This window comes from Cygnus olor, chromosome 1, assembly GCF_009769625.2.
Source record: "Cygnus olor isolate bCygOlo1 chromosome 1, bCygOlo1.pri.v2, whole genome shotgun sequence".
Classification (NCBI taxonomy): Eukaryota; Metazoa; Chordata; class Aves; order Anseriformes; family Anatidae; genus Cygnus; species Cygnus olor.
Genome location: NC_049169.1, coordinates 141,566,563 through 141,589,948, shown reverse-complemented (window position 1 = coordinate 141,589,948; position 23,386 = coordinate 141,566,563). Strand labels below are relative to the sequence as shown.

The window sequence follows — 23,386 nt, the reverse complement described above, 5'->3', positions numbered from 1 at the left end:
AGGCAGATTTTCCACGTACTCTGATGAAACGATGCTTTACATAGCAACTGTCTTGTTTCAAGCAAGCCTAACCACACCTAGAAGGCTGTCTACGTTACCTGCACTCAGTGACTGCTGACACCAAAATTGCAGTGCACAAGAGAGTAAGAGACTGGTAGACCATGAAGAACTTTCTGGAGCACCAGTTTCCAAACAAAAAGGTACGCAAACACTGGAGATGGGGGATGAGGCATGACATGGTTCCCAAGATTATATATTCTGAAGGATGTGTTAGCTGTTGATTAGGGGGTCTGTAACTGCAGGCTTTAGACAAGGGCATTGCAATAAAGCACTGGGAGGGGTTTGGTCCCCATTGGGAGGGCCGGATTGTGGTGGTGCAGCCGTTCTGTAAAAAGACACACACAGGGTTGGTCCTCAACTTCCCAACAGCCTTTTCCATCTGAATCGTAAAACTAGAGGAATTGTATTACTCCCATGTTTCCACAGATCTATCCTAAAGGTCAAGCAACTATAAACTAAAAAAAGTAAATAGATCGGTTTCTTTATAGAAAAAAGTCCACACATCCACTGGAAACCTGTTCAAGAGTACACAGAGTCTTAGTATTTAAAATCAATTGCATTCTTTTAGTATATATAAAAAATATATTAAAAGGTTTAAAAAATCATCATTTACATCAAATACATTATCGCTCTAAAATTTCATAACCATTTGCAATAATTATTACAGTGTTTCAGTCCCAGACCCCACAAACTGTGCAGAGACAGGTAAAATACAGTACAGGGAAACAAGCGGTTTGATTTCCATTGGATTTCTGTGTTGCAATCCCGATGTAAAACTTGTTATCCTTAAGCGTGATAAAGTAATGAAACAATAAAGAGAAGCTCATGCGAGGTAATCATAATTACATTGCTTAGTGTCTTAATCCCTAGGCAGACAATTAATCCCTAGATATAGCTAGATTGGTGCTGAAGGTCATGTACAAACTGGTTATATACTGAACTCTTTCTAATGCAGGATGTGTCCCAGGACGCAGGAGGCTGCATCTCAGTACCTACAGCAGTGGCATGCCTTCTCAAAGCATTCAGAAACAGCACTGCTCACCAAGGCTGCCCACCTCCAAGGCGCGAGGCACGCTACCTAAACACCACCCTCGCTACCACGCATGGGGGGGGTTTGCAAAAGGGAGGGCACGTTCACCCTAACCCAACGGGCACCAAGCCTCTGCTCAAACTTACTGCTCTGCTGTTTCTCTGCCTCATAAAAGGGAGGAGAGCCCATGGACACTGGCAGCACGGAGCTTGTCTTGGGAGATCTCGTCTCGTCTTGGTCGGCCACCCTACATGCTCTCCTTTAGCTGCTGACGCCCCCCTCCTGCCTCTGCATCCCCCACACGGGTCTGCACCTGCTGTCTCCCACCCCAAAGCCTCGGGTGCATTTCACACTGCCCATCTCTCAAACTGGGACACGTCCTTAAACTGGGAAGTGGAGGAAGGGAGAGCAAGGCACAGGGTGCAGCAGCACCAAACTGGCCGAGGAAACACCCAGCACTCGATCTCATTCCTGCACCTCCAGGACAGAGCGACTAAAGCTGTAAATGATTCAGCTTTGATACATATTTTTGCCTTTTTTCAGTGTGGTTTACAGTTCAAACAAAGCCAAATGCACACTGCTCCCTCAGTCTCTTCCCCTCTTCGTGCATCAGGGCTCAAGCGCTTCTGCCTCCAACCTCACCCTCCTCCTCTGCTGCCTTTGCATCGCCCTTGTTTCTGCTCCGAGCTGATCTCTGCGCCCCGTCCCTAACCCCTTCCCTCAGCTATGTGCATTTCAGGATGAAACTAATGAGGTACCAACACTGGCGGCAAGCTGTGCCTGGATTTTAAAATGTAGACATTGTCTTTATTCACAGCCAGCCAAGCTCTTCTACCTCCACCCTACAATTAAGCCGTTCTAATTTTTCTAACAAATGGAAATGCTTCCTGAAAAAACATAGGCTCTCTGTAGAGGCTGAGTGTAAAAAAATTGTGATACTGCATCCATGTCATTAGCATCAACCACCTCCGCTCAATGCTAGAAAAAACAGCATCACAGGCCTAACACAACCAGCAACCTACCAGATACTAGGGCATTACCACTGGTAAAGCCAAAGAAAAACAAAGCAAAGCAAGCCCCCTCTTTCCTGCTAAGAACCATCACTATGAAATGCCTTCATTTGCTTAAGGGAAAAGGAAGCTAGACCTTATCAAGAAATAAGCATGTGCACCAAGCTTATACCACCATCAGTTTAGCCCTAAATGTTCAACAAGTAAGTGCTTTGTTACAGCTATAAAACACCTCTAGGATTTTACACCTACATTTTAAATCAATGAAACAGTCAGATACATAGATCAAAGAAATGTAAAGCCATTAACACAAATTGCTATTGGCAAAACAAGGCAGATCAGAGGAACTATGAGTCATCTTTACCGATCCCATACAACTTCTCTCTGCCTTCACCCTCTCAGACTCTGGAAGTTTACACCTGCACAAGTCTCCTCATTTTACCAGGGAATTATTCACATGAATACATGCAGAAATAGCACAGGGGTAAAAATTCTTACCAGTAAACTTTGGAAAAAAAGAAAAATGCAGATAGGAAGATGATAAAGTGTCAGAAGAGCTATCTAACTGAAATGGCTTTGCAGGCAAGAAGGCTAGGTCAACAGTGCTGTTCCAAGAAACAAGAAATGCTGGGAATAAGCTCAAAAGATAACTAAAGCCTTGCAAAGAGCTGTGAAAATGTGAACAAGAGAAGTGCCCTGTCCTATCTGTACACACATCACGTGCCTCAGGGGACTGGCCAAATCTCTTCTTCACAGTCTTTAAAGTCAGATGCCCTTACAATGTGTCCACTTTAAGAATACTATATAAACATCTACATAATATACACAAGCATCACCTCTTAACATCTAGATAATAAAAAAATTCAGGTGGCCCCATGGATCCTGGCCAGAGAAATTACACAGCAGAGAAAAGCTTTCAGCCTGGTGTTGAAGCAGCAATTCCAGATTGCAGCAGGCAACAAGCACTGTCCTATGTCTTTTACCAGTGTGGGATCCTGACTAATTGTCTGTCACTGGTGTAAGTTAGCTCTTGTGACAAGCAGGCCAAAAACATAGGGTCAGCTGACATCCCATACCCAGCTTCTCTGTGCACTAACCACCCTTAAAGAAAGGAAGGCAACTCTCACACTGGAAAGTGTCCCTCCTACCCTTCTATTTCCCTTCTTCCTTCCTACATAAACTGATGACTGAGGTGGAAAGTCATCTTACGAAACATTATCTTCATCAAGTGCTGTGATAATACGTTAGCATCAAGAAAATGATTATTTTTCCAACAGAATACCCTATGTGCATCAGATGCACAACACGAATACCACCACAAGCTTCCAAAAGCTGCAGGAAATGTACTGGTCAGGGTTAGAGAGAGTTGAAAAGGTCATACCAGTAGGCTGAATAAAGTCTGAACTCTGTCTTTTGAAGAATATATACAGTAGTGAAAACTTATATCGAAGCAGAAGCAACATATTATAAAAACATAATAATCAGCTTTTGCAATGAAAAGAAGTGAACAAACACTGAATAAATTCAGAGAAACAGCTGTCTTCAGAGAGATGTTCTCGAAGACTGTAGGTCCTACTGGCGAGTCTGCACCTCAAGACTGAAGGAAGCAAGTGAGTAACGGGTTTTTCTTACCCCATAAGGCAGCGCACAGTATCTCAGAATTGAATCTCTTCTTGTATTTGCGAATCTCTGGGGTATCGCTCTGTGGTCGTGTATTTGTAGGATTCACATTGACAACTGATCCTTTCCGTGTTGGGTCTTGCCTTATTGCCTCTGATCTCATTGCTTCACTAGAAAATCCTACTGAAGAAAGAAAAGTAACGTGCATGTAATATCCCTCATGCGATATGCTCTGGCCATATATTCCTTACACCAAACAACCCAAACCAGTAACTGAGAATATTGAGCAAGCCTTTTTTTTTTTTTTTGTAAGAAATGTAAATGGAAAAAGAAAAACTATGCAATCCATTGCAAATCAAATAAAAAGCATGATGGTAACATTCGTAGTACTTTAAAGAGCCACTGAAGTCACTGAACCCTTTTTCAATTGTCGTCTTCAGCTACTTTACTTACCCACAGAAGTCACAGTTGTCCCACTAGATGGAGAAATCTGTAGTAATCTGGGGTCTATAAAAGGTGTAAAGGAGGAGGAAGATTTGTGTTTCTGGAGTGTGTTACTAGCGGACTGAGTCTGCAATGTAAATTTCAACTTTATTAATATTAATGACAATAAAAAGCAAGGATAACAACAACCAACATTTTGAAGTCACTACAGAATTATGCTACATAGCCTCCCCAAGCTTGATTTACAGATACATAATGCACTGCAGGCACCACACCTGAACATATGCACACTGCACATGTTACAGTGAAATGCAATTAGCTACATCTCCATCCCTGTCACCTCAGCTGCCAGCAAAGATTTTTGAGTGGCCACTACAATAGGGCACAAAGCGAGGGAAAGTCTCTTTTTTCAAAATCTGCTTAAATGTATGCCTACTATCTCATCTGCAAGCTGTCCACTACATTCAACTTTTGTACTTATGAAGCGTGTTCTAAAATGAGCTAGTTATGAAGTAAGTTAGGAAATTTGATCTCTTGGCTTGTGCAACAAAATCAGAACCATCTGCGATCAGGCATTCACTTCTGTGATGGTTTATGTTTTCACTGTCCACTACTGTTCATTCTCCCTATTTTGTTTAACCTGAGCCTCTTGCCAGAAAGCTGCAGCAGGTTCTTCCACCTTTATTTGACAAAGCAAAATATTAAACCTGTATCGAACAAAGGGGCTCATTAGTGTGGAAGGTGTAGCAAACGGTGATATGAAGCTATGAATATGTAGTGGATAAAATCACTGGTGCTTGCTGAGTTATGTGGTCTAAACATGAAAAAAACATAAAGAAAGGAAGAAGACGAGTGAAACAATGAACTGTTAAAAGTGGAAATGGAACGACTTAAAAACCCTTGCCAGTTTAGTATTATAGTGACAACATTGCACGCTGAAGCAGAATGGGACAAGTAAAAAAAAAATTGTATTATATGTATACAGGGTGTGCACGTGGGTGAGTTATACCAAGCAGTACTAGGTTTTTGCTCAGCTTTATGCAAATGTAGTTAGGCACTTCATCGTCGTCAACTAATCTTCAACCTCTGATCTTTCTAAGCCTCTACTCTGCACAAAAAAATAGCGGTGGGTCCTTATGAGCACATCACTCCCCTGCACAGCTAAATACCAAGAGGCTCCTTCACCACCAGCCGCTGCCGCTGCCTCCACTTACCAGACTGAGTTAACTGAACCCCGCTTATTTATTGCTTAGATCAAAGTAAGGAGCAAGCCTATCCGTGGATCAATCAACTGATCTCTCTAACCCACAAAAGCGTGCTTTTACAAAGATCAAAGGCGAACGAAGCATAGCTGAAAATGAAATATTATGCTAACTGAATTTCCAGGAGGAAACCCTCCCGCCCACCCTCCTGTTCGAGGCATTTTTCATCCCGTGGTAAAAATGTGCATTGCCAAGAGCCCACCCAGCTCACCGCAATCTATTCTTCTCAACCCAGCGCTTGCATACCTACATGGCAGGATGACTCTAGCCCGAGAAGCAGACGCTTCTTTCCACAAAGCTTCCCTCCCCATGTACCACTCGTTTTGGGTACAGACAGAGGCTCTCCCTGAATACCAGGCTAGTGACCCGGTGGGAGTGGAGCAAGCACGCTGGGTTCCCAGTTCACTGCTGAAGGTAGCAAGGGGGGGATGAGGCCCTTCGTTCACACATGTGCATCCCCTCTTTACGTGTGTGAAGGACTGGGCTTGCCCACCTTGGTGACTAAGGGCAGGCACCGTTCCTGGCAGTGCCCTGGGACTGGCCCAGGACAGCAGGAGGGAGCTTCCCCAGTGGCAAAGCCTTGCTTCTCCAACAGACACGAGCAGCGTCAGTGGAGAGCAGTCGTATTTACACAGCTGCGTTTCAGAGCACAAACATTTTTCCCCACTCGTTATTCCAGAACAGTAATACCCAAGGATTTTAAAACCCTCCCGGGCAACACCTGATATGTTCACCCAAGCCCATGTGGCAAGTTTTTAAAGAGCAAAATCCCTCTGTGGCAGCTTCCTCTCCCAGAGGGTGAGTTTCCACAAGCAGCTCCTTACACGTGCACAGTTACTAGCCCAGCCTCTACTGACAAAGCCAAAATTAACCACTAATTTTTAAGAGGCACACTGCTTGCAATTAGCCTGCTCCCAGAATAAAACAGAATTAAAAAAATAACGAGCATTGGCTAGAAAATACAGCAGTCAAGTTTAGTTTAAAACAAATGCCATGCAATTAATGACTCACTAAGAGGAAGCAAAAATAGTAAACTGGCAAGTTTGGCATGGGACTGCTCTAGAGTTAAGGGCTTTTTACACAGAACTGAAATGTGTTATTTTGGGGTGGGAACAAAGGTGACAGAAAAAAAAAGCAGGGGAGATTGGCTGGAGTTCCTTTGCAAACTAGCTACTAGGCAATGCTGCTATAACCCTACGAAAGCAGCCAGCTGTGGTGTAAGACATACCTCATTAGTAGTTAGCTTGTCCTGGGGTGTCTGTGGGGACATGGTGGGTGTCGGCTGGCTGGAGGATGGGGAGGAGGAGGTGGAGGAAGTGGAGGAGGAATGGCTTTGCTGTAAGAGATCTGGCAAGAGGTGAATGCGACCGGCAAAGCCATTGCTCTCATGATGGCTGGCACGCTTTTTGTCAACTGTACTCTGTAGAAAAAACAGGCACACTTGTCTTGCTCAAGTGCTGCTTAAAGGCCTATATCCCTAACAACCTCTCTCCTTCTCTCCCTCGCTCTCTTCCTACCTTTTTACATTTAGTTTTTAAGTAAACTGATAATCCATGCCTTGATGCCTGGATTGAAAGGGAAAGTGGGCAGAGCTACTAGAATTCTGCAAATTTCCACCCTTTCTGGCAGGCAAAAGCTTAGCTCATATGGTGGACTTGCACAGCCAGTTCCAGTAATGAACACAAGAGCAACTGTGCCGGTAAGTCTTCCACCACAACGCAGACAAGCACACTTTTGGAGGTGGGGGAGGGTTTCTGCCCTATTGTTTTGTTTAAAACTAACTTAAATCCTACAGAGATATGAGCATTGACTGTCTGGTGAATGCCTTCAGCTACCTATTTAAAACAATAAGCATGAAATCTTAATTTTTCAAACCAGAGGGCTCAATTAAGAAATTGGCATTCAGTCGTGAAATTCAGAAAATGTGATTACCAAGGAAACTCCTATAAGCTAACATGCTCATTAACATGAGCTCATTTAAAAGCAGGGAATCATTATCTTTCACAGGCAGAAGAATGCAGTATTTTCAGAATTAAAGGCAACAACATAGCACTCTAGCTCTGTCCACATTCTCTGCCTTGCCACCTGTTTTGCTTCTCCATTCCCCCACGCTAACCGTGACATGAATTTGTGTGTGTGTGTGTGTATGTGTGTGAGACAGAGAGAGCATGATCTGGGTGGTCTGTACGCCCTCAGCTACAGGTTTGGAAGAATTTTTTTAAAAACCCTAAACGCTTCCCCCCAGACTCCCTCCCAGCCCCACTCCTGAGAGCCACACTTTGTTCTACAGTAAAACTAAACTAAACTTCCTTGCTCCAGGTACCTGCTTCACACACCTGTAGCTTTTCTACCATTCTCTCCCACAGACTGTGAGGTATTCTGCATGGTGCTGCCATGGGTGTCACTGGAAAGCATGCAAAACAGTAGCAAGGGGTGAAGGGCTACTCTCCTCTTTGCATGCATCAAACATCTTGCTCATCTGAAATTCACTACAGCTGTGTCTTGATAATACAAACAACGAATATAATGTAGAAACAGCATGGGTGAATGAGCGAGTGGGTTAATGAGCACAGAAAAGGTGCAACACTGCGCAGGGAAGGAAAAGCAATACCTGTCGGACAATTAAGGTCCCCTCCTTAGAAGGAGTCAAGGCAGGTTCGCTCTCCACATCGTCGTGGACGATCATGGTTTTCACTGACTCTGTTTCACCATTGCTCAAGTTCAGTGTTGACCTATTTGCCAGACAAGAAATATCCAGGATGAGATAAAAGCATCTGTGTCATAATGAAATTTCACTGCTCTATACCAAGGCACAGTCAAAATTATTTTAAGATCATGACCAGAGTGGAATATTTACATAACCTGCCTGCATAAGCTTTTCTGTCAATTAAAAAAAAAAAAAAAGAATTCATTAAACACTGTTTCTTGTTTTATTACAAATCTAAAGGAGAAGAGGGAAAGGAGGAGCTGAGAAACTGATTTCCCATTTGCAGAAATGACTTAAAGAGACATATCTGCTAAACCAGCTCCTAAACACTCAGCTTGAGTTTGAAAAGACTACCTTCAGTATTTGAAAATGTAAGCATACAAGGCTGCTATGCCTTGCTCATAGATTGTTGTGAACTAATATTGTGAACTAATATATAAGCCAAAATGCCCAACGTCCATTTCCTTCAGCTCCCTACAAGTACCGAAAGAAGCAAACCACAGAACTAACACTGCTCGGACATCGTCTGGTCCAGAAGTAGATTCATCAGCTCCTTCTTGTTCCATATCATCATCTTCCTCATCCGTTGTCCCTGACTCCTCACTTGAGGATGAATAATCCGTCACTTTATGTGGAGGCCGCACATCCTCTACTGCTCGCAATTCCTTTGCCAATGCAGTTAAATCCTGATGGGAGAGGGAGGAAAAAAATGAGGTTGCAGTCAGAGAAGAGTTTGCAAGACAGCCCCACTGGATTAGTGCCCAAGGTTGCTCACTTGTCCACTGCTGTGTTTCCATAGCCCCAGCAGCATTGTTTCCTTTGATTTATTCATTCCTGACAGTTACCAAAGCTTTCGGATAAACTAAAGCACCTAGAGAGTCAACCTAAGAAGGCCATGCAATAATATAAAAAAATGCATATAATCTGAGTCCAAACTATTCTGATTAGGACTTCAGTTTATCCCACTATACCATAAAGGTACGAAAGACGTAAATAAGCACCCAGACCCACTTTGACAGAGTGGTTGACTGTTGCAGTTCATTTTTCTTAACTTTGCAGGTTAATAGCATCCACCACAAGAAACTCTGGGCAGCAAGATAGCTGAAAGAGTCTAAGAGTTATTGAGCTGCCCGAGGTGCAGCATATTCGGACAGTTGCAGACAGATGATCACCTTGAAACCTTTTGATCCATTTCCAGTTTCATGGATATGCTCTAAGGAGTTCACCCAAGAGGGCAGATTCATTAGCCCTGGCTCAGTCACACACAACTGTCAAACAATACAGCCACAAGTTGCTTTTCTGTCTGCAGCTTGGAGCGTGGGTAAAACAGGTTTGCAGTCACTGCAAGCTGCTCTCAATTGTATAGCAATGATTTATTTCGCTGAATACAGTTTAGAGCAAGTACTTCACACATTATACTAGTAGAAGTGAAGGAAGGGACCGACTTCCATGTTTCTTTAAAATAAAAGCTCTGAGGGATTTGGCTGCTAGTGCATTATCATGATAGCAAGAGAAAAAAGTTACAAGGAAAGTTGGAAGTACTGCAAAATCCTATGGTGATCCCCTGCATACTAGGAACCGTAATCAACTGCAACAACAACCAGATTAGGAAAACATCAGAAATGTTTCAGAGGAAATAACATTTTAAAGTCTTACCACTTCTCCCTGCACCATTCAGCACAGCATTGATACATTCAGGTCAAATGCATTATCATTGGTCCAGCCACAGCAAGGAAGCACAGGATTGAAAGAAAGAGAAAGGGAAAGGTTAGGAAGAAAGCAGACGAGAGAGTGGAAATCAATTCCCAAGGCAAAGCAAATCTTAATCTTTAAGGTACTGCGATGTGTAAAAGCAACTGCATCACCAAGAATGTACCCAAAGGTACAAACTGCAGCTCAAGCTGAAGTTCACCCCTGATGACACCACGAATGAAAGCTCACACTGTATTTTGTGAGCCTACCTGAACACGTGGGGGGACAGGGGAAAGCAGCTGCAACTTACAGCAGGCTTGATAGGTCTGAAGACTTCTTTTTTCTCTTCAGGCTTTTTAGGCGCACTTTCATGACGCTGTGATGGCGAACCCTCTGACTTGGATGATGCTGCATGCGCCAAGACCCCAAAAGGAAAACAAAACAAAACAGGGATTCACCAGGAAGGTAAAATACATTTTCTTATTCCACTTTGGTGTGGGGAACAGAGGTGAGAAGGCTACCAAGGCAGTGCTTGAGAGCAAGACATCAGTTTCACTGGTTCATTATTACATTTTACCCAAAAGACTATGCAAAAAATTGTTGCTAAGCTGTGATCTCTACAGGTGCAGCTGACCCCTGACTGAAGCCAAACCTAACTGTCACACAACCGTAAATCAAAGTGGTTGCAAATACTGTCTCATTTGCACAAGGGATTGGGTCTGCAAGTGATTGAAACTGCCTAATTTGACTGAAGCCACAAGGTGAAAAGCCTGTATTGGCATTCAATGTGCCCCATCTGAGACCTATCCTTAGCAGACTGCACCCCTTCAAAAACCACCAAGGTGACAGACAACGAGCATCAAAAGGTGTAGCAGTGACTCAGCATGAATCAGAGGACAAGGAAACACATTTTCTTGATGACTTCTGCAGGATCCATCTTTCCCAAACAGGCATGCATAGCAAAGAGGGGTATTGGAAGCTAACCAACCCTCAATACTGCATGCACAAAGGTCTTTCCCAGTGAGGGTTACCATCCTCCATTAGTGAGTGTTGCACAGTCAGTAAGTTTAAAACCCGATGTTATGGTGGGTGGGGAAGGACTTACACCTCATCCGGAACCGCTCTCCAGAGCCACTCTGAGAGCCGGGGTGAGAGCCAGGCTGTGAGCCAGAGTTGCTTGACCCCGAAGAGCTGCCACTGCCTGGTCTTGGTACGAGCTTCTCCACCCTTTCCCACAGCAGACGAGGCTCTATATTGCTGTAACAGGGGAGGGAGGAAAGCCTTTGTTACTCACTTTGGTTTCAGATTCCTGTTTCTAAACTCAAATTTCGTTCTTCCTCAGTGTTTTGCTAATAATCAATCTGAAAGAAAACTTAACACTGAGTTGAGGGCATCAATGATACATCACAACCCAAGCAGTGGCTCCCTTTGAAACACTTATTACCTTATTTAGGATGGTAAAAAAAAAAAAAAGTTTAGGTGGGTTTAAGCTATTCATTTTATTAGGAATTGGCTACCTGCCATTCTTATGTATCTAACTCGAAGTGGACAGTTCTCTCAGGCTGGATGCAACAGGTCTAGAATTGGCTCAGAAGTGCCCTGGCCACGCAAGCACAAGCCAAAAAGGCAGCACAACTTATCCCTCTCAGAATGCTCTCACCCATGCCCAGCATGCCAAATCCAGGGTGACCTGCCCACGTGGCTTTGTTGAGCTTAGGAAACATCCCCTTTCACCCCCTTCCTGACCTCAGATGTTCTGCATCACAGCTCAGGGATTCTTCTGCCTCTCAAAGTCTGGTTCTGGCTGAGAGGCCGGAAAGTTTCTGAGACCTCTTCACTTCAGATCTTACAAACACTTCTGCTGCCAGTAATCCCCACAATAACCCAAGATGACCTGTTGCACTGAAGGCATGATGGTCACGAATGGCCACATTTTTTCAGTAATCTAAAGGATATTTTGAACTTATTGCAAAAGTTGTAGGACAAGCAACTCAAAGAAGGAGAGGCAAGAGGAAATTTAGCCAGTGTTTGTTGGCACACATAATACACCAGGGGAAATTAAGATTCATCATTACGAAAAGGGGATCCAAATCCTTCTCCCTTCCACATCCAACAGACAATGCCAAAAGCTCTCTGAAAAACGCCCGTCTTCCCATGAGCCTCTTCCTTCCAACACAGGAAAGGCAAGGACATGTAGGCTTACAAACCTCGTGGAGTTTCTTTGACCTGCTTGGTTATTTTGCTGCCCACTGCCCTGCAGTGGAGAATCACGACGAGACAGGACTGGTGATCGGGACGTTGTTCTCACAGGTACCTTGGGAGAAAAAAGGCTGTGTTAAACTCATGAAGAAGAGAGAAAGAAGAGGAAGATTAAACCTCTCCTGCTACAGAATATATTCTTAAGGTTTTAATAACGCTTATTCTATGTCCAAGTTAGCATCAAAAACCAAAAGCAATAAAGAAATACCCACAAACCCCAAAGCCTTAGTTGGGATGCTGTTCAGATTTTGAAGAGAACTCCAAGTTTAGTCTTAATATTAAGTAGTGTTTAATAGCTACCACACAAACACATACACACCTCACTACCCTCTGACTACTGAGACATTTGAAAAGAACACAGCATTTTGACTGAAGCAGGGGAGGCGCAAAGCAATTTGCTGAAACAGCATGAGAATTAGGAGAATAAGCTCAGGGGAACCAAACAAATGCCCAGGAATGGATCAGCAGAAGGCAAAGACTGGTGGGGGAGCAAGAATATACTCGGAAGAAGCAAATCCCAGCGGATGGAAGGCGTTTGGGAGGAGAGGAGGAGGAAATATTGAATGTTTCCTTTTTGTTCAGTTTCATCTCAATTTTTAGTACTTGTATGATTCATAGTTTGGGTTGCTAACAGATGAAGAAGAAAATTAACTCTGAGCAATAACCTCAGGGATATTTTAAATTCTTTCTGGAATATGGTAATGATTTGTTAACTTTGCATAATAAATTGTCTCTCTGAAATAGCTGCATTCTATAAATTGCCAATTTTATACAAAGCTTCAATATTGTACTGAAGGTTGATTATCATTAACCCGTTGACTTAACACCTGCATTGTGATCTGACTTCGGAAATACTGTTACTAACACTGGCACGAGGGCATGGTCTTCCCAGTGCCCAGACTATGACATGCTTTAAAAAAAATCATCATCATAAAGAAATAGCACACATCTGTCTTTCTACTCCTTACCCTTGGAGGCACCTCGTCACTGTCTGATCTAGCCCAAGCCTTTTGGGTGGGGTCGGGTACCTCCGACTTAGTGTCAGAACTCTGATTTAGCACTTCACTGCGTGAAGGTGGATATGGGTCCTGGGAACGAAGATGGTGATGAGCAAATTTGGGAGAAGGGTCACTGAAGGAATGGGATCGCGAGACAGGGGAAACATTGTTCTTGAGAGATGCCAGATGGGACCACTGTACCTTACAAGAAAACAAAACATAAAACATTCAATGCGCTCAGTATAACTGGCTGTCCAATTAACACAGAATAAAGGCAGCTGGGGCGGGCAGAGACAAATTGGTTATGGCATTAGGTAAGCGTGGGGTGGAACCAATGCATTTAAAAGCAAGGCAAGCGCCCAAGGAACGTAACAGACTGAAAATACAGCACATTTTTGTGAGATACGCTCTCCACATACACGTACACTAGTGCCCAGAAGAAAAGGGGACCTAGTATCTGCACCATGAGCCTGCGTCCAAAGGCCACCCAAGACAGGAGTCGTCATCTGTTCCCCAGTCTTCCGTGGGCTTTGGCCAGGTCTCATGGCAGCACTGATGGGTTGGGGAATTTGAAGCAGATATCCAATTGAAGAAATGTGCAAAATTAAAGAATGCTATAAAGTGTGCAAACCAACAGGCATTTATGTTATCTAAGAAATTTGGAAACTAGATACAGTTCCAAACTTTTGGAGAACAGTTGTAACACAAAAGCCTTTATTCCTTTATAGTCATTGCAATATATATATATAAAACATAATATATATTGTATATTGTATATAGTATACATATGGACAATGCATATTATACATATACCATATATGTACCATATACTGTACATATATACATATTTATTCACAAACTAAACACACACGTACACACACACATATTCAATTACAGATACACTAAGAAGGCACAACTGTGACTCCAGAGCTAAAAATCCATTGGGGTTTCCTTTGAAATACATACTGACCCTTCAGCTACTCCTTCTTTGTGCATAAACCCATGTTTCTAATTTAATTTCTGAAGCTAAGGAGGAGGAAGTGTCATAACTGAGGAACATACTGCTTTTGCGCCTAGTAATTAATCAAGATTTCACTTTCAACCCCAGTTTCAGTAGGCTGGTTGTATTTGTTTTTATATGATTATTATTTCCTCAATTTTCATACACACAGCTGTTGAAGAGCCTGATTATTCTTAATATGAGTGGAAGATCAGACTTTAAAAGTAACTGGCACAGAGAGCATGAAGATGCAAGTCCAATATTTTGAAATAATCATAGAGGTTTGAATAAAAGCCAGGAATTAATGAGTAAGAGATGAAGTTCTGTCCTGATTTCTCCCACTCTCTTGTCTGCTGAAATTCTCCTGCTACCCAAAAGAGTTTCAGTGCCTAGTCACAATCACGGATGGGTTTAGTTTGCACTGTCATCAACAGTCTTACGTAGGAGAAGAAAATTCTGCATGGAAACAAAGGAACTTAATATAGAACTAGACTGTTTAATTTAGCATATCTCAATAGCTTAGAAAATATGGTTTATTTGTAATTTTTAAACTTTAAGTTATTTTTTTAGTTTGTGCTATAATTCCCATGAGGTACGATTACTGAGCTTTGGAAGCTTCCATTAGCAAACAACAGAATGACAGCAACCACGTCACTCAGTGGTTTCAACCTCTTTTTCATTTTCCAGGGGTGGCACAGAACTCTATTTAGCAAGCATAAGCCTACTGACAACAAACTTGCTTTTCTTAGTCATGTTTCATGGATCTCTTTGAGGCAGTGATCATCGTATTAAAAATCATTCGTTTCGGTTAGCTTTTTTTTCCCATTATCTTAGAAAACTAAGCCAGCTCACGGCTTTCCTGAACGTCCTCTTTGGCAGTAAATATTTTGCACAGATCAGATTCTGAACTGTAGAAATATACTGAAACTATGACCAGTATTTAGCCAACCATTCCACTGTTGCACAGATAATAAGATAATGCAACAGTAGTCATTAAATAAAAGGAAAACAAACACACAAATCCATCAGTTTATCAATACAATAAACAAAACCATACAGAGATAATCTACTGAATAAGCTGTTTTGTGTAACAGTGCTACTCTTTACATAAGACTTCCTATGTGCCAAGATCTGCAAATCTGAAGGAAACATGTTGGGACTTCTGCACTTCCTTCAGGCTCACCGATATTTTCCTGGGCACTTACTTGGGGCTCCATTGGCCTCTGCAGGGCAGGCTGAGCAGGTTCTGAGTTTCCATTGGAAAAGGACTCTGATCTTGAAGGCACTGGTGGCTCCAACACTTTGCCCATCTGCTTTGACTGCGCTTCAGGGGAGCCCTGATTTGTTTTTCTAAATCTCTCCTCCACCTAAGACAAAATAAATGCAGGTTAAGTCTAGAATCAGGAAACCAATTACAGTAGAAATATGAAGGTGACCACCTCTCTTTCTTTACCATGGAGACCAAATATGTTTGAGGCTTGGCAGGATTTTTTTCCCCTACAGCTTTCACCAGCAATGTAAAACAGAATAAACTGTCCCAACATGGCAAGTATGCCATATGGGAATCCATACTAGGAAAGAGGTTACAGTGGGCAGTAAAATGTGAAGTGATATAATGAGAGACCATCAGGATACTTCCTTATGCCTAGACTAGTTACTACCCATCAATACATACAGATAACAAGAAGGATATGTGAAAACAGAAACAACTTTACAATATAAAAGTACATTTCCCTTACTGCAGTTACCCACCTTACTAAACTGAAGGGAAGTTATGTTATTTGATTATCTGCTTTCCTGTGCTTGTCTCTTTGGCAGTGCAAGAAGAAAGAGGGTATGCTTCTCTATCCAGTAATACTGGAGGCAGTTCAGCTTTAGATACAAAACTGTAGGACTGCTCATCCTCTCTCTTATCAGACAGTCCCAAAATAATATCTAAGTGCTGCACTCTGACCTCAGGCTGCAGAGAACAACCCCCACAACTTATTTCTGGTTCTCAGAGACATGTAGAAGCGACTGTACACTAACCTAGAGAGCTTTTCGAGAGGAAGACTAAATCAGAAAGTGCGAGTCCTCAAACAAACATCAAGCAAGGTCCCCACGCAGAAACGTCACCTCTTTCAAGTCCGTGGCATTGAGAACAAAGCGAGTGGTACGAAGGGAAAGAGACGGAAGGAGGCTACAGGCTGAAAGGAAATATCCTCCCATTTCCTAAAACAATCAATTGCTGGAATCGCAGCAGCATGCACCTTTCTGCCAGAAGAGTTGCTGCTGAGGAATGCTAAACTCCCAGCACTTTATCAGTGTCGAAGAAAGATCAAACCAGTAGCTGGGGCTGAGATTCGTTTGTTGAGATGCTGCTCATAAGATCTGCTTTGACCCTTGTGCCTGGAGCATGAAACCAGTATTGGGGTGATTTCTTAACTGTACCCTAGCAGCAATGGCATGATGAGACTGTTTATATATCCATGCCGTAAGACAGAGGCAAGTCTCCAGGACTCCTTAGCGAGGCTGCTTTACAAACCTAACCTGCCTCTGCTTTCCAAACTTTGAGGACAGTACCAGACTGCCTATGGGAGCAACCAGACAAGCTTCTGCCAGGCCTACAGAAAACACACCGTGTCTTGGGGAAAACGACAAGAATGGAGTCAAGCATCTTCAGCATACAATCATTTTCACCCCCACGTCAGCCTCACAGAGCCGTCCTTTAAAGTATAAAAATAGGCCAGACTCCTCTTGGTAGTCTCCTTCTTATGAATAGAACAAGGAAAAGCCCCAAGTCTTTTTGTCTGAAGGAACAAGCTTTCATGTCTCTAGTTGTAAATGATAGGAGGTTTCTTCCACAAAGCACACAAACTGTAACAGCCACATGTCCTTAAAAACAGGCAAGATGTGAGAAAGAGATAGTCAGTTACTCCCTTGATAGAAACAGTCCCTGTTCCAGTCATCTGACTGTCTGGACCAGAAAACAGTATTAAGTCTCATTTCTTGCTCTAAGCTTCCTTCTGTTTCCCAGAGCCACTCTTAGAAGTCATTTTCCTTATATCCTCATTGCAGCTGGAATGGGTAAAAAAAAGAAAAAAAAAAATCACAGTTTGCCAGAACAGGAAAGATAGCCTATGCTGGCTTAGCGTTGTGATGGTCAGCATCAGTGGATGGAGACTTTCTCTAGACAGCAGTTTTTGTGAAAGCATGAGGCACAGAATACTCGCTCTAATTCACGTTTCTATGGATTCTATGTCTAAAAGTACATCAGAGTTAATGTCTGTTTTTTGATATTAACTGGTGTTGCTCCAACTGCCAGGCACAGAGATATTACAGCTATACTTCTGACTACTGACACAATTTTTTCTTTGCCTTCACTTTACTCTTTCTAACTTTCTAAGGTCTTTGAATCTTTAGGAGTTTATCTCCTTTTCAACTCTGAAAGGAAAATGAGAGATGGATAACAGAGATGGTTCTGCACCCCTTCAAAGCCCACCCTCAGCCTGGAAAGGAGTTCTAGACTGGTACTGTGGTTTCACCAAGGCGGGCCAGGAATGCGCACCAGGACAGGAGTGGAGGACTGTTCCACACTTGCACCACAACATGCTGTACAAGTCTGAACTTCTTCCAGAAGAGAGACACATACCAGGTACTTCAGCCAAGAGGAACAGATGAGATAGCACAACGTGGTTTATGAAGAACCGGGACAATAGCATCTATGAGAAAATGAGTTTGTGCTCATCAAGTCCAAACAGCAGTACTTCAAAGGCAGTGAAGCACTACTGGACAAAGGTGGACTGAAAGCTATTTTATCAGGTTCAATAGCCCCAAGTTTTTTTTTTGTTCTTGTTCCAAAACGTATTTACCTAGTTCCTACATGCTAGTGATGAATGCCGTTAAGAGTTTTGACCAGCATTGCCCAGTCTAGTGGTTTGTGGGCAGTATAATGCTCAAGGGAAACACAAGAACAAGACTGCTGAAAAAGAGCCAAGTATGCATCAGAGGCAATTACTGGCTTAGCGATGTTAACCGTGGAGCAATGAAGTCAGGAGACCACTCACTGAGACAAACAGCACTCTGATGATTTCAGATTGACTTCCGAGTGCCCTAAGTCCAAGAAGGCAACACCACAGAGCTTCACGAAGGCGGGGATGTCATCTCAGCAGAGAATACTTAACACTTCAGAAATGAAATTCATGAAATTCATGTTTGTGCTCATGAGAAGCAAATTTCCAAGAGCATGGGCTAAAGCACCTACAGGTGGTGTGTGTAAGCATCCCACATAGGTTTGTGCTCTCCCAATTTCCAGGCCTCAGCCCCTGCCTGCGACACAGATTGACAACTGTACCAGTACTTCCTGTGAAAACATCTGATAAAATGCAGATGAGATTGACCTCCTGACCTGATGCTTCCAATATCAGCTCCCCTTAGTCTGCAGCATTTCGCAACTTCTTTCCACTCTTTACACCTAAAAACTCTGACCTACAATAATAGCAGAACTATTCAGAAGTACCCGGGTTTGGAAACTAGTGGCCAAAACTTAGGAATATCCTGCTCTTTAAGAGTGACATCCTGGTCTCCAACCATACTGTAGCAGAACCGTAGTCACCATGATGCCAAGAGGTAGGGACCAAGGAGCGAGTAGCATATTCCTGTCCATGTGCAGGACTTACCTCACGCGCTCTTTCAGCAGGCTCATAGTGGGGTTTTGGCTCAGGGGTATGATAGCTTTGTTTATTTCTTTCTTGCTGCTGCTGTTGCTGCTGCTGCTGTTGTTGCTGCTGCTGCTGCTGTTGCTGCTGCTGCTGCCTCCTGTGATCGTGCTGCAGCGACAGGAGGTAGGCTTGCTCCTGCTGCAACTGGCGCTGGAGTCGCTCCGCCTGTCGATGCTCCTCCATCTCTCGCCATCTGTATTCCTTTGAGAGAACGCGTGAGTAATCAAGACATGACATGGAATGTATGGTAGACGTGTCCCTATCCATCCCGTTAAAAATGCACCTTTCTGGTTGCTGTTGCTTTTTTTTTTTTGGATTTATTTCATTGTTAAAGTGTAACCTTGAGCTAAGTCGGACCAATATGGCACGTGTCTCACGTTGGGAAAGTTGAGAGTGTACTGCTAAGCTTCACATGATTGGAGAGTTATGTCAAAACTGGTTTTTATTAAAAGAAAAAAAACGAGTTATTTATACTAAATCCAGTGTAAGTTCATAAAACAATGATTTAAAACAACACTAGGCCATTGTATCCAGGGGTAGATTTACATATCATGTGTGCTTTTGATCTGCAACATAAGCACTCTAGTTCGTCACTGAATGCCAAGGTCTGTTCAGAAACTCGACCGCCAAACCAGAACTGTTCCACTTTAACATAAAGCCTCCTCTTACTGCCCAGAAAGCAGTGTGACCTTACAGCACTTCTCATATGTGCCTGTCAGCCCACGACGCTAGCATAAATGGCCTTTTAATCAAGCTCCTTTGTTGTCATACTGTCAGTGCAGCTGTGCCTGACTGAGGGAAGCCTAGGACTGGCCGGATAAATGGATCCTATAGCTACTGAACAAAACAGATACAGTGCTTTACCAGTAACATGGCCTGCTCCTGGAGCAGCTGCTGCTGTAGAATTTCCAAGTGCCGCTGCTCCTCTTCTAGCTGTCGCCTGATATACTCCTGTCACATAGAAATTACCCAGCAATGAATTTATTCAAAAGGAATGCATCAGAACCCCCTGGGTGGCACACCACACGCTACTTCCCCAGTTCAGCTTTAACGAGAAACGCACTTCAGGATGGATTAGTGCCTGCAGAACAATTTAGGGAGCCCTGTCTACCGAGCATCGTATTTTGGCCCCTTCCGTTCCAAAATTTGGACTCCTGCAAATGTTGCCGGCACGGGCCAGAGCTCGTTTGTGTATTTTGGAAGGGATTTCAAGAAGCAGCAAAATGCACTCGAAGGTTTTGGAAGAGTTAAAACACAGCAAGTCTGACTCAACACAGCCAACACAAAGTCACATGCAAGTTGTATTAAACATTAGTTTGTTGCACTGGTGCGATGAACTGTTAGCAACAGCTAGGGCCAGGCTTAGTGTAGGTAGACCTGGTGCAAGCTTCCCCAAAAGGGGCTCTGCCAAGTGCAGCTCGGACCTGCCCTGCCATCTCCCCTGCCGCCCTCACCAGAAGCTTCTCCTGAGCAGACGCCGCCAGCCTTGCTGAATTATGCGATGAGTTATGGCACAAACAAACATCCACCAGAAAACGGGTATTAGACCAAACTCGATTGCTCTTGCAATCTAGCCGTCTCTGACCCGCAGCCTCAGCAGGCCGAGACGTTTACCCACCGCTTCACCTGACCCCCCTACAACGACTCGAACCCTGAAGCACCAAACCCAAGCTGGTAACATCCTATCATGCAATTAATGGAGGTATGTAACACATGCATGCGCACACACGCAAACACACACGCACGCACGCACACGTTTACAGTGTGTGCATAGAGAAAGTAATGGATCTGTGATACAGTGATGGGAGCTGTAGGAAGTCTTGCAACGGACTGATGATGTACACTGTATTGTCAGTACGCACACTGGCTGAGCCATGGTTTGGGTGACAACAATTCTAAGAAGGGACATGTCTTCTCTCAAAAGAAAAAATAAATTTGCAGTGGTTCAGTCTGACCACACCAATTAACCGTTTGTCATTATTGGCACTGTGCGTAATTAGCATTTCAACAGTTGAAAAAGCAGCTGGGGGAATACCCGGTGTCTGCCCAAAAGCAAATTGCTGTGCCGCAATTAGAGATTTTCCATATTTATTCCCACTGGTTAGTCTTCTCTCCTTTTGACTCAAAAATCTTTGACACGAATACACAATAAAATTCCCCAGTAACATGATCATCAATGATCACAAACAGCGTGACTTTACGTAAGAAAAATTAGGTATGTCAGGCCAAAACTAACACTCCTGAAGGTAATGGGAAATTTACAATGAGCCTCCAGGAGAGTAGTTTGGGCTCTTTATTTGGGATGAGGATTTTGCAGTACATGCAGCGTAATTATTACCCTGATTATGACCCCAATTAGAGTTTTTAAAGGATTTTTAAAACATGCAGATTTCATGCATAAATATAGAAGCTGAATTTCACATGGTTTCAAAGGTTTCTCACCTGTGCTTTCAATGTATTAAGGGCACACTGACAATTTAAGGTACATTTCCTGCCTGAATTGGCATACGTTATTATAGCTATTTTAAATAGAGTAAGAGAGAGATCACATATTTAACTATATGAATTTTAGGAAGGAAAACTCTCTGCAGCTCAATGGTTCCACCTCAAATTCAGAATATTCAAAGTTTACGATGAGCTTCTGACCAATTCTGTGTGCCAGAAGCCGACACGCAACAGAGCAGCCTTTCTCTCAGAGGCCTCCTGAAGATGGGGCATGTCCTGCAAGAACCACTGACCCAGCAAGACAAGTCCAGAAACGATTTTCAGCCCCACTGAAGATTTTGCCAATTCTGCTGGTTTTTAGTCAAGCTCAGAGGCAAGAGCTGAATTTAGAATAAGTACCATAACAAGAGCTCTTTTTGAGGGAATACTGAGACTGCCAGAATTTTCCAAAAAGCCCTACAAATCTATGTTAGTGCGTTTGCTGTCAGAGACAACAAAGATGAAAATGCCAGCATAAGGCTGTCTCTACACTGATTTAGTCTTACAATTTTTTTAAAAATAAGATTTGAACTTAGAAGAAACAAATCTATTACATATATATCTGTATCATGGACTCACCTGCTCCCTTTCTACCCTCCTCTTTTCCTCCTCTGCTCTTCTTCTCTCTTCCTCTTCCTTACGTCTCCTCTCCATTTCTTCCAGACGTCTTTTTTCTTCCTGTTCCCTCCGCCTTTGCTCACGCTCCTGTTGCCTCCGAGCTTCCCGTTCTCTTCTTTGTTGCTACAAAAAGGGAAAAGAAACCACAAAGTTTTACTTTTGTTGTTATCAAAGAAAGAGGTGGGGTTATTTTCAGCTGAGAAGAGAGGGATTCACCAGGACTGGCAAGCTCTGCAACTGAGTGACAAAACATTTTATGCAAGTGTTCCATCAGGAAACTAACTTGTACCTAGCACACAACTATCCCTAAAAACACCACTTACTCTCTTGGTTTTCTTCATACACTCACAAAATCGTGTACTATATTCCTGACAACCAAAGTGTGGAAGCTCATCTCTGCTCATCAAAACAAAGAGAGGCTTTGTGAAAATGAAACCTCGGTATTTGAGTAACTGTTGAATTCATGTAAAAATCAGAGGGACAATTTTCATGACTTCAACACCTTATCCACATGTCACCAGAAGGAAATTATTAGCCCCACTGAATCAGCTAAAACTCAAATGACAACCATCTGAGCTTTTGGTAAGCAGTTTCTCTGTTAAAGACCAGCCCATAGCCTGCAAAGAATTTGGTGGTGTTGGATCAACAATCAAGCTCAATTTAATGCACTGCCCAAAACTTTGCCCAACAGAGAATGGAAGGCTGACCAACAGCACCTCAGCCCCTCCCAGAACATCAAAAGCACCTACATGTAAAAGAGACAAATGAGCTGAGCTAAGCGTTTATGCTTACACAGATAAGCTTCCACACATAAACCAAATGCAAACTGGTGCTCCTGTGTCTGCTGAAGTCTGAAAAGAATATGGAAAACAGCTCTAAAAAGCGTGAACCAACTCATTTATGTCCAGATAGAACCATGTATAACGTTCAGAGAAGACATTTTAAATGCCTGTACAGTCGTGACCAACTCTTCCTGCACTTCTACAGAAGCATCCAGTTAGTCCACCTACCTTGAAATCCCAAGCAGCCTCCCACAACTGCCTAAGTGTCAAAAGACCCAGCTGTCTCCCATTCAACCATCTCTCTACTTTTGCTTTCATTATAGATTTCTACAATATGCTGAAAATCACAGAAGACATTTAAACAACAACAACAAAAAATAATACTCAGATTTAATCCCAAATGAAAGAATACAATGAAAACCTACATTTGTTATTCCTTTTTACATTTAGATTAATACAGTCACCAATTATTTTGTTGAAGCAAAGCTGCCATGGATTTGCAGATTTAAGGCACTCCAAATAGTCTTGCAAGAGCACTCAGATTAAGATTTTATTGGGGTTCATAAATCCATGGTTACTGGTGCGCATTTCAGAGGTGTGCTCACTGAATGAGCAAAGGCCAAACTTTGCTCCCTGTCATTGCATCACTTCATGGGATGAACTTGCTCTGCTCAGTACGACACCCCGCATGCCTATGAAGTAACTGAAAGTTCAACAGCT

General features: G+C 43.0%; 1 protein-coding gene across 20 annotated transcripts in view; it reads right to left on the bottom strand.

The window, feature by feature from the left end:
* Positions 1-23,386, bottom strand: part of MAP4K4 (mitogen-activated protein kinase kinase kinase kinase 4) — a 151,681-nt gene that overhangs the window by 12,092 nt on the left and 116,203 nt on the right. For 2 of the 20 annotated variants that reach the window (XM_040536048.1, XM_040536092.1), the window contains 14 exons: positions 21,846-22,007; positions 19,647-19,733; positions 18,741-18,983; positions 15,288-15,449; positions 13,053-13,283; positions 12,033-12,139; positions 10,931-11,082; positions 10,136-10,233; positions 9,790-9,798; positions 8,644-8,819; positions 8,038-8,158; positions 6,655-6,846; positions 4,174-4,291; positions 3,733-3,903 (listed from right to left, as the gene is read on the bottom strand). In XM_040536048.1, coding sequence (XP_040391982.1) covers positions 3,733-3,903; positions 4,174-4,291; positions 6,655-6,846; positions 8,038-8,158; positions 8,644-8,819; positions 9,790-9,798; positions 10,136-10,233; positions 10,931-11,082; positions 12,033-12,139; positions 13,053-13,283; positions 15,288-15,449; positions 18,741-18,983; positions 19,647-19,733; positions 21,846-22,007 — 2,029 coding nt within the window. The remainder of the gene's footprint in view (positions 1-3,732; positions 3,904-4,173; positions 4,292-6,654; positions 6,847-8,037; positions 8,159-8,643; positions 8,820-9,789; positions 9,799-10,135; positions 10,234-10,930; positions 11,083-12,032; positions 12,140-13,052; positions 13,284-15,287; positions 15,450-18,740; positions 18,984-19,646; positions 19,734-21,845; positions 22,008-23,386) is intronic. The other 18 variants (XM_040536056.1, XM_040536098.1, XM_040536107.1 and 15 more) reach the window with 18 other exon arrangements.